The sequence below is a fragment of the Marmota flaviventris genome, chromosome 1 (genome assembly GCF_047511675.1).
Source record: "Marmota flaviventris isolate mMarFla1 chromosome 1, mMarFla1.hap1, whole genome shotgun sequence".
Classification (NCBI taxonomy): domain Eukaryota; kingdom Metazoa; phylum Chordata; class Mammalia; order Rodentia; family Sciuridae; genus Marmota; species Marmota flaviventris.
The window spans coordinates 75,072,789-75,085,138 of NC_092498.1; the positions used below are offsets into that span (position 1 = coordinate 75,072,789).

The window sequence follows — 12,350 nt, forward strand, 5'->3', positions numbered from 1 at the left end:
TCCAACCTATCTGAGTCCTCTCAACAGGAAGCTTTTTCTCCCTCCTTATATTTTAGATCCAGCTTAAATGTTTCTTCCTCAGAGACACCTCCTTGACCAATTAACTAAATAGCCCATAACTATTATTCATTTTTTGTAGCCCTGATCATATTTTGTAAATTGATTTATTGTCTATATACGCAATGAAAATACAATCTTCAAAATGGTAGGAACCATTCATTTATTTCCTTACTCTATATGTAGAACCTAGAACAGTGCCATCATGTACCAGACATAAGGAATTCATCACTAATATGGACTTTGACATATACTTCAGTGCTTCTCTTTGTCCATCTACAATATCTTTATGTGGTTTTATATGACTCACTAGATTGTAAAAAAAATGGACTTCTTCATCAAAATTCAGATTTAATCCACTTACTTATTTGGAAATAAAAATATAATTAGAAATTTCCAAATATCAAATGCATGTTTCAGAAAAACATAACACACACATTCCCCTTCTTTTAAATCAATGCACCTGTATGAGAATTGGCAAATATATCTTAGAAGCAATGCTTACATCTTTATCTCTATAGATTTCATGATATTTAACTCAATACCTGATAATTTTCTTTTACTACAGTACATTCTTATGAAAATTCCAAATAGGTTATATTCTAAGCTTTTTACTTAGTTTGTAATTCTCTCCATCTAACATATATACTATTCAACCAGATAGTCGGCTAGGATGGAACAATAGTTCTCAAATTTTCTGTAAATCAGAGTTACTTAGAAAGTGTTTAAAAAGACAATTGCTTGCTCAGGTCCCATCTCCAAAGATTTCAATTTACATATTTAGGGTAAGATCAGGTCACTATATTTTTAACAAGCTCCCCAAGGGCTTCTGATTCATATACCCTTAGTAGAGTCTTTCCAACATCTCTGAGTTTAGATGCTAAAAATATTTATATTCAATTCTTGCTTCTTTAGCAAAATGTGTTGTTGCTCTGTAATCTTCAGATAATGTATTAGTAACAGCTCAAAATATTTTAAGACCTCATCTTGGAATGCCCTCTCTCTACTCACTCGTTTCTACATACTATTCCATTTGCAGTTCTTTGAGTATGCCATGAAATTAACCTCCTTTGAACTTAATGTTTCCTCTGTCTATGAAGACTATTCCCAGTTTTATATGGCTGTGTCATTGTCTAGTCATCAGATTTATGTAAGTGAGGCCTTCCTTTATTTGGTACCTATTGTCTTGTTAGTACAAAGTCTCTCCATTTATATACAATTTTATGCACCACTAGATTTTAAGGACCTTTCTTTTCTCAACTCTTACTTCTGTATCCCAATTACAGAATACACTGGATAGCAAAACCTGGTATCAAATATTAAGTATTACTTAAGGCATTCATTTCTGGGAAAGTCATTCATCAGTATTTCATTTTTTTTCCTTTGTGATTTTTTCACATACCTTATAGATTAAAAATCTGAACAATATCTTAGAGTCCATCTACATTTACCTCATTTTTCTAAGCAAGAAAAACAAAAACCAAACACATTTTAAACACTCCCAAACTGAGTCTATCATTAGTACCTGATTAAAGCCAAATACCTGTACTTGCTTTGTCCTGTATTTGCTCTTCCACTCCATACTATTGTTCAAAATCATATATTATATAGATAACATCCATTATATTTGCTAAAATCACATGACAAATATCATAAAATAAAGAAATGCTGGGTTGTTTTTATGGGTATGTGTGTGTACTGTGTTCCTGCATCTTTTCTCATGCAGCTGTTTTACCTCCTCCCCATCGCAGGCACCTCGCTAGGTCATTGCCAGTCCCAAGAGGCAGAATAGCAACTGGAGGATGCTTGACTACATTAGCCTTTTCTGTGGAAATAAAAGTAAAACAAAATGTTGATCACAGAATAGCAACAAAAATGGTAACCTGACATTAAATGAAAAAGATTTACTTATAATTTTTATTCATTTGTGACAATTGATAAAAAAGAAACATATTATTAACAATGTGACAGGGATTTTTCAAATAATAAATGAGAAAACCTTTTAAAGTACCATAACTAAGCTGAATATTGTATTTTTGTGTATGTAATCGTGTGTGTGCACACGCGCGTGCACATGTGTGTGATCTCTGTTAAAATTCCAAGATAGGCATATATCTGCAGTATCAGAACAGGAATGTGACCAGGGTACCTTATTAGATTCCAATATAGTCCTTTTTATAGCATCAAATCTAGATCCATTGTACTTTAAGGAATAAAACAACTGAATTGTAAGGGAGAATAAATTGCTAATATTGTCCTTGAATTGTTTCTACCCACGTGCTATTTTCTGTCAGAACAAATGAAGACAAAGATAATACTGAGTAACCTAAGATTAGGTTTTTTGATGAGATTAATCTTTATATCATATAGTGCTTTGAATTTAGAGCAGCATAGATCTCTGTCACAAAAATTCCATATGCTTTTGTTTGAAATATTTTATGCCCCAAGTGAATTTCACAATTGTATATTATTCTCTTTACTTTTCACACCTTCTTTAGTCCTTTAAGGTCAGTGTGGAGATGAGTGTAAGAACAGAGGGACTGGGTAATTCAGGGACATGCCACAGATGTAGACTTTGGGGATTAAATAAGCCAAACTCCCCACAGTTTTCACTCTGAAATCCACACAAGTCCACAGATACTTTTCCATTAACTTAGAAACTTTTGCAATTCTTGAATTCTGGTTTTCTTCTTTGATAGAGCATATAAATACTGTATACCTCTTTTATTGGAAGGACAAGAGCAGAATATTTACTGATTATCTTGTAAAATATTAGTAGATTAATGTTGCTAGACTCTTACCAAAAGTGTTACTTATAACATGTATTTTTTAAATTGAATATTTTCAGTGTATGAAAAAAATATAATCCGAATCAACTAAATATAACTTTGTTTTAATCTACAGAGAACAAAACTTCTTAGGTCAATTCTTATTGTGAAAGGATCTGATTCTATTAAAGAAATGTTGATTCAGAAACTGGAATGAGATATAAGAGTAAATAAATATTTGTTAGGATTTATTCCTTATAAATGCCAATTTATATTATAACTAGTAATCTAACTAATAATAAGTTCTTACAAGTGCCTAGATCTTAAAAATCAGTTTAAATTTTCAGAATTTATCAAGTTTTTCTTGTACAGTATTATCACCTTTTTATCCTCAATCATATACTTGTTTTTGTGTTTATGAACTCAAACTCTTTAACTACAGAGAAAATACAAAATAAGGTTAAAGTGTGCCTTCTCACCCAGCTCTGTCAGTTTATAACTACTAGGCTTTGCTCTAATTATTTGGCCACTTTAAGCTTAGATTACCTGTGTCTAAAATGAGGTTTGACAGATTTATGGGGAGTTAATGAAATGATTTAGGAATATCCAATAGTTAAAAATAGGTAGAAAAATTAGCTATGGTAATGATGATGACAGTTGGTGATAATGATATAAAAATATATAGAGAGGGTAAGGTTTTGAGACTTCACATTTAAATCAGGTAAACATATCCATTTGTCACAGACTTTATCAGAAGTGCTAAGATCCGTTTGGCTTCCTTTCTAGGGCAAAGAAACAAGATTTCCTAGAGCCTGATTTGAAAACAACTCTGAAGATTTAGAAAATGCTATGAGAAATGATTAGAAGGTATTTCTAGATACTTGTAAATTATGTCAATTAAAATTCTAAACGATAGAAGAAGGAATTAACCCAGTTACTGAACAACCTGAAAGATGTCCACTTACATAATTGCATCCAAAGATCCTAATGTTGGCATTTGGTAGGTAGATACATAGAGAGATACATAAAACAGAATTTTAGGTCATTATTCTCACACAAGCCACATTAAGTATTTTTCCTCATTACCTATGCAATCCAGAATCCAGCCCACGGTTCCATCTCCACCACAGGCTAACACTCTGAAGTCAGGAACATCCCGGAAAAAGTTTAACCTGAAAAATAAACATGTTATGGCACATGACTGATATTTAAAAAATGAGGACTTGTTGGATTTTATTCCTGCCATTTTATTCAATGAAATATATTTCTATTTTATAGAAACTACAAAGTATTTCATTGATATTTTACATTTCATTTAAATATATTTTATAATTATATATTCCAGATTCTTCCCTTTAAAATATTTGGTAATCATATGTTCTAGATGACATACTAGTTATTTCATTTTTTTATAAATGATAACATTTTAAAATATAATAAATCATGATTTTCATTAAAATATTCACCCAGATGTGATCTGAGATCACATAATCCAGAATGACATATACTTTATTATTTCATTTAACAATTTTTATCAGTTAAAAATCCTCATTTGAATAATAATTTAAAAATCACCATGTCAGTAAATACAATGCCTTTAAGACTTTTCTATTTTCCTTATCACTGGGAGAAACTGATCAGGCTGCAAGTGGGAGTATAGCCAACTCTTTGAGCTTTTCCTTTTGACTTAGAATCAGCAAATAGTAGCCAGACTTCACCTTGTCTTTCAACCTGATGACTAGTGTTTACTACCCAGGAACACTCAAGCTTAATTGCTGGGTCAGCTGTGATAAATACCCACTGCTCTTGCTACTGCTGCATGCAATGTGCTTATTAATGCAACCTACCTGGGAAAAAGTCACAAACACAGGCAATACAGCCAGTTATACAGTCATACATGCCTATTTTATTGCAAGAAAAGAAATTAAACAGGAAAGAAACCCATGCCTTCTCTTCATTTGCCCCAGATATAACCACTGGTAATCATATAAAACCACTGAAGTAATTTTTCTATACACTGCATATGAATATAGAGATATAGGTAAAACTTTATTACACACACTTTTAACCTGAATGGGATTGTGACACAGTGTTCATTTACTGTGCTTTTTTAAAACTTAAAATGTGTGTAAGAGATCTTTCTGTATTGTACATAGCATGCATATATTATGTGTTGACTCATTCCACATCATAATTGCTAAGTTAAGTATCACAGGATGATTTATAATAAGTGAATATACTCCAACATTAAATTGTTTCTTTTTATGTGTTTAGAAACTATACCTAGTGTTTCACTAGCATAAAAAGTACAATAATTCACAATATTAAAAGTATATTTGTGTGTGAATATGTATATGTGTTTGAAGCCTAGTCTTCAGGAAGATGTTTGGTACATCATCATTTGAAAAGTCTATCACTGTGGCATATGTTAGTGGCCATTTCCTTGCAAACCCAAAACAGTACATATAAACAACCTTATAACATTTTCTTTGATAATGAGTAAAAAATAGCATCTTGCTATTTTGGGGCGAATCTCACTTCCGTGTTTGCTTTTGACTTGAGCATATTTTCACAGGTTTCCTGGAGAAGCATGACCTATGTGAACAGCATCCTCAAAGACTTACCACTCTATTAAACTAGTTGTCTTTTTCATATTGTTTTTTAAACTCTACATATTACATGTGATATTTTAAATTTACATAGTTTTAAACTTTTGTCAAAGTTAAATAGTGCAAAAATATATTTGAAATGTATAAAAAAATAAGTAAACCCTACCATCTGGCAATAATACTCATGGGTGTTTGAAATATGAAGCTTCCATGCATTTCCTCATGTTTAATTCTGTGGATATTTGACCTTTGTTAGATATTTTGCAAGTATTTTTCCAGTTTATTGCCAATGTGTTTGCTTATATTACACATAGTATAATAAATACCTGTGTTGCAATTACTACTCCAGGAGGTAGAATATTTCCAGTAACTTGCATATTCCTCTGTATTTTTCCCTGTAGCACTGCTCTTCCTCATTCACAAAGGTGAGCACTAACTGAATATAGGCTGTCATGCAAATTTCATAACCAACATATTGCTTTCTATTGTTTTCACTTAACTTGGGTTCATCAATGTTGTTGCTGAATTCTTTGCATTTGAAACTGTTCCTTTATATTTCTACAGCTGTGTAGTATGCTAGTTATGGCAATATGCCTTTTTAAACCCATGTCAATGGGAATTTGGACTAGTTACTTTTATGTTCTTAATAAAAAGTACATTCTTGCTTCTTAGTGCTGCTGGGCAGTAGTTACTTTGGGTGAGGTTATTAAATACGCAGTTTTACAAGACAACTAATTTCCCCCTCAAAAAAGTTGTAGCACTATACAATGTGTGAGCCTTATTGAATCTATCCTCTCTAATGCTTCTAATGACATGCATCTTAATTTTGTGTAGTTTTTTCTTTCTATGAAAAATTTCCCTCAATTTTCTACCCATATCGTTCTTGTTGTTTGGCAAAAATTCTTTACTTGCCATTGATTTTAATATTTTCTGGTTTGTATTTTTTTCAAATATCTTTTACAAGATGGAAGTTTTTTCTTTGTTTACTTTCACTGTATATGTTAATGAGTAATATTTTGGTTTCAGTGTATTCATGCTTATCGATTATTTGGTAAGTGGCTAATACTTTTAACCAGTCTTTTTAAAGAAAAGTTTCCTCAGAGGTCAGAGAAGAATTCACATTTATTCTATTAAAATTTCAGCTTTATATTTGACATAGAAATTTTTTTTCTTCCTATCCATTTTTTTCCTTCCTTCATTTTCCTTGCATCCATCCATTCTTCCTATCTTCTTTCCTTCCGACCTCTTTCCCTTCTCTTTTTGCTACAGTGCACAAATTATTTGGGATTATTTTTATACATCTTTTAATTTACTGAATAATTCAACTTCTACCATGCAAACTTCATCTTAAATCTAATTTTTATATATGGGTGCAGTGCATTTTTCTTTGTATTCTCTTTGATGTTTTAATTCATGGATTTGTGCACCTCTGCACCAGTACCACAGTCTTACAATAGCTCCAGCTCTCCCATAGAGTTATGTATGATAAAGTATTATGAATCTTGGCATTTTGATATGTATTTCAAAGTTAACATGATATCCCACCAAACTGAAATTAAGAAAAAATAAAAATAAATAATGATTCTGATTGGAGTTAGATTCAACTTATGGATCAATTTTGGGATAAACAGCATTTGTATGTTAAACTTTTTTATCCATGAATATAGGATTGTTCAGTTTATTTAGGTATTCTTTAGTGTTCTTCAATAAAGTTTTGAATTTGATGTTTATAAGTATTACATACATTTTTGGATGTATTCTTTGTTATTTTATAGTTTTGTTGATATTTTCAATACTTTAAAAATTATGTTTACTAATATTAATGTTAAAGTTTTTACTGTTACTATACAGAAATAGCTTTGACAATTGTATATAGATGTCATATTACTTCTACCTTTTGAATTACTTATATTTTGTTTGTAGATTTGTTTATGTATACAATTGTGTTATATATACTTAGAGCAATGATATTAGTCATCTCCAATTTTTATAATTCATTCTTTCTCAGTTTCATTATCCTGGCCGAAATTCCAGTATATTATTGTGTATGATGATTCTGAAACCATTCATAGCATGTTCCTGAATTTCAAAAAATTAATTTCCTGAATCTGTCTATTTAGAGTGATATTTGTTATTTGGAATTTCTTTTCTTTTTTAAAAAAATTATTGACACATTTTCTTAGGTTAATAGAGTTCCTTTTCCTTCTATAATAGTAATTTTATTATGAATAAATGTTTATCTTTTTCACATCTTTAGAGATGTTGATTTGGTTTCTCTCATTTAATTATCTGGCATGAATATACATTTCTGTATTAGGAAAGCATTCTTTCAACTCTTTTATGCATCCAAATTGGTCACTGCTTACTAATATTTTTGTAGAAAATTACATCTAGTTTACTCAAAGGGTCTTGTTTAGAAGCTCTAAAACTAGATTCAGGAACAAAATAGATCTATTATTTTTCTTATACATATTGCTTCTGTTTAACTTTTTAAATAAAATTATGTTGCCATTTTTAAAAGTTGCAAATTGCACATCACCTTTTTTTTAAAAAAATTTGTATAATTTTAGAAAATTCTTAATAACTGGTAACACTCAAATGAAAACTATCTAATTTCTGGTGAGTCCTTTTTTAAAATAATTGAAAGGTCTTAGATATTAATTTCAATTATTTAATGTCTATTGAAAAAAATGCTTTTTTTAATTCTTTGCACATTAGTATTTTTCAGTTATGTTTCTTTAGCAATTTGTATATCTCTCTTAGATTTTCTAACACTTTGGCACTGAAGCTTAAGACAGGTTTTTGAAACATGCCTGCAGTGGAAACATTTACCACAGAGTTAATGGTGTCTGGTGAAACCTAACCATCCATTGACTCACCATTGTTCTTCTACTCCATGAAGATGTTTCATCTGTTATTCATTCTTGTTTTCTTTTAAAATTGTCATCATTGGTTCTTCAGCAGCATCCTACCCCCAAACATAAACCCCACGTGACTGTCAGACCAGCTTACTCTCTGTAAATTGACTGCTAAATGGATGGAAAACTGACCTCTCTTTATCTCAATTTCTTAATCCACTCAATCCATGCAGTTTTTTCCTGGGGATTCATTCATTCCTTATTTCATTCATTCATTGAATAGTAGTCTATAATCATTCTGATTCTCCATTTGCTTATCTTTCAAATGGAATTAACACCACCTGTTTTGTTGACTGTTTAAATACACATAATGAGTTTGTGTTATACTATCTCTAGATCATTACAAATTAAATTATCTTTTCCCCTCATTAAAAGTAGTGTATATGTGTTATAGGTCAGAGTGCTTCTCTTCTATTTCCCAACTACTCCATCCTCAGTGTTCTGGCAGAAGAGTCACCAAGATAATTTCTAAAACTTCCAAGCTGGACTGGACAGTGAGGAGAGCCTTACCTACAAACTGAAATCATGGACAGTGGACAATTGAGAAACTTGTTTATACCTCTGGGACAGCAGGTGCAGCTGTGACCAAGGACAAACAATTCCAAGAGATTTGGCCAGAGTCAAAATACAGAACTCTAGATGTTACTGATTTTTCAGCCATGAAGACTACCAGGACAAACAGCTGTGAAGCACACACTTCACAGGTCATCTTTCCAAAAGGGAGGAGTGAGGATAGAGTGTCAGAAAAATAAAATCTCTTTGGGGAACTTCAGTAGTGTGTACTATGCTTTTCATATATCAGTTTCAAAAGGTTAGTATGTATAAACATTTTACAATGAAATAATCATGGTTGGATTCTGAATTTATTTGTGCTATTTTAATGGACCTTTTTGAATTTAAAAATTTAAATTATTTATTAAGGAGATTAATGATGATTAAGTTTCAACGTTGGTCATTAGAGAATTGATCCTCTTGAGAGTTTACTATTTATCTTCAGTAGTTATATTTGGAAAGTGATCCTATGTTAATGTATGGATTTAGTAGTTCTATGTCTGTTGATTTCTTAAGTTAAGCTTAGTAACAACCACTATAACATTCCCTAAAGTTCCAGTTATGCAAAATGAATAAAGTATGGAGATCTGCTATACAGATCTCTTATGTTCCTATGGTTGTCAATACTGCATTGTACACCCAAAAAATTGTTCAGAGAGACATGTTATTATCACAACAAAAGAAAACTGAGTGGTGAAATATGATGCAAAAAACACTGAAAAAAAAAAAGATCATTTCTTCTAAGACTCAGAAGTTTACTTTCCTATTTTTCATAGGCATGAAAATAAGTAGGTTTTTATTGGTGCCTAATATAATAGTATCTCAAAAGCACATCAGGAAAATATTTTAAGAAAGAATAGAAAATTACAATACCAATTTCAGTATTTTGGAAAGTGTTTTGTGATCAAATTTCTTAAATAACATCATAGAGGTATTTATTTTGATTCAAATATTACATGTTATTTTTCAAAGAAAATAAGATATCACCATTTTATATGATGTTGATGTATTGTTTATAAATCAAACTGATTAAATAAATATAAATAAATGTATGTCTATTAAACAGTATACACATTGCACATTATGTATTATAAAACGATATTCTTTAGTACTTAGAGGAAATCAGTGTGAGATTCATAAATTTTTTTCTTATTGATGCATAATAAGTGCTCATTTTAATTACACATATTTATATCTTTTCATATTGCAGAAACACTAGGCTGACAGATAAAAAATGTCTTTATCATAAGTCATCAACTCTCCTCTTGTTCTTTTTTCCTCTTATTTAGGAAAAGTAATTTACTTTAGCAGTTTCCTAAGAAAGATCTGAATTCTGATCTAAGCATTTCAAGGCAGAAACAAGCATACTTCTTGCTTATTATTATGCTCAATTCATATTCACACTTGCATACACACAGTTACATATTATTCTTAAAGTTAAAAGATTATATGACTTCACAATTGCCTTACTAAAATCAGGCTGGAATTTTCTGGTGCATGTTGTTACTGCTGTTTTTGATTTATAGTCATGAAAACCAATTTGTAATAACTTGTACCTCTTCTAATACACAGACCACATCTGTACATTCCTTAGTATTGTTGATGTCATTTACGTTGCTGCAGTATCTTTAAAAAAATACATCCCTGGAGCATTTATGCCCCCTAAAATTTTATCCTATTATTTATATTACAAAATGGCACAGGGAAAGGGGACGTTATTTAGGTTTTAATAGTTTTTCTATGAATCATGAGAAGGTCAGTGTTATGCTTTATATGTAAGGTGTCCCCCAGAAGATCCTGTGCTAATGCAGGAATATTCAGCTGGGCTTGGTGGTGCATCCCTATAATCCTAGTGACATGGCAGGCTAAGGCAAGAGGATCACAAGTTCAAGGCCAGTCTCAGGAACTTAGTGAGACTTTAAGCCTTAGTGAGACCCTTTCTCAAATTAAAAAATAAAAAAGGCTGAGAATGTAGCTCAGTGATAAAGCACCTGGGAGTTCAATTCCCTGTATTTTAAAAAAAATATATAATAATAAAGCCAGAATATTCAGAAGTTAAAAGATTAGATTAGGAGAGCTGGTACCTAATTGGCCCATTCTCATTTGAATGGATTGAATGGTAACTGCAGGTGGGGAATGGCTACCAGAGGGTTCCTGGGAGTGTGCCTGGAAGGGGTAATCTTCCCTGCATCCTGCATGCCCTCCCCCACCAACTCTGCCTCCCAGCTGCCAGGAATGGAGTAGACCACAGCCTTCTGTGGTGATGTACTGCTTTCCCTTGGGCCTAAAGCATATGAGTTTGTCCCACTATGGGCTAACCCTCTGAACTTGAGCCAAAATAAACTTTTCTTCCTCTAAGTTGTTCTTCTTTGGTATAAGGGTCACAGAAATGCAAAGATGACTGAAATAGCTTCACGGTGAGAATTCACCAATTAATGTAAAGACTAATCATTTCAAATAAAGTAATACTAATTGTAGCTACGATCTCATATTTCATATCTTATGTCCTTTAATGATAAATTATAAAGTTTAGGTAAACTAGAATATATGACTGTTTCAACAAATCTGGTTAGTCTTTTGAGGTATTGCACAAAAGGTAAATGTATACTCTTTAGTGGTCATTTCATGTGAATAAGTAGAATAGTTATTTCAAACATAATTGAGAATCACTTAGGAGATCTGTATAACTTAATACTGTTACCATTATATCCAGAACAAATTTTCAGAATATTTGAGAAAATATATAATGCAGTGATCCATTAAATATGTAATCATTAATCTCATTATCTCTGGATATCTCAAAAAATTACTTATATATTATGTATATAAGGAGTAAAGGGACAGAGAAAGAAATGATGAAAGAAAAAATAGAGAACATTAACTACTGGGAAAGGTATGATATTTTCTTATTAAATAACTTTATTTATATTCCCTAATATAAAATGTGTTAGAAATGAGAAGACAGTAAATAATAGCCTCTGTAATGTAGACTAAATTTTTCCTTTTTAAACTAATGTATATGATCTTTGGAAAATTAATATTAAAGGAATATAAAATTTATTTTATCATTTTTGAATAAATCTAATATTTAGTGAAAATATTCTTGATTTTATATAGGAAGCATTCCTAACTTCATTACTTTCAGAACACACCTTTGTAAAGATTTTTTTCTTCTCAAAACCTGAATTTGTTCTAGTACATGGAAGACAGTTACTTTTTAAGATTATTTCAGAGAGATACAAACATAACTTATTATTTAAGAAACAAGTAACTGATGTTAAACAGAATATATGGGAAGCAATGGTTTTAGAGTGTGTTCTTGCACTGTGCCCTTATAGGCCAGACCAAACCAGAATGGAGTCATCTAATCAAATGAACTTTGTAACAGATTAGCTTTCCAACAAAATAGGAGATTCACTGTGACCAATCAGAAGGGGCTCAGTTGC

General features: G+C 31.2%; 1 protein-coding gene across 6 annotated transcripts in view; it reads right to left on the reverse strand.

The window, feature by feature from the left end:
- The window catches only part of Dgkb (diacylglycerol kinase beta), a 618,799-nt gene that overhangs the window by 408,212 nt on the left and 198,237 nt on the right, over window positions 1-12,350 (reverse strand). For all 6 annotated transcript variants that reach the window (XM_071607991.1, XM_027932698.3, XM_027932697.3 and 3 more), the window contains 2 exons: window positions 3,912-3,997; window positions 1,793-1,882 (listed from right to left, as the gene is read on the reverse strand). In XM_071607991.1, coding sequence (XP_071464092.1) covers window positions 1,793-1,882; window positions 3,912-3,997 — 176 coding nt within the window. The remainder of the gene's footprint in view (window positions 1-1,792; window positions 1,883-3,911; window positions 3,998-12,350) is intronic.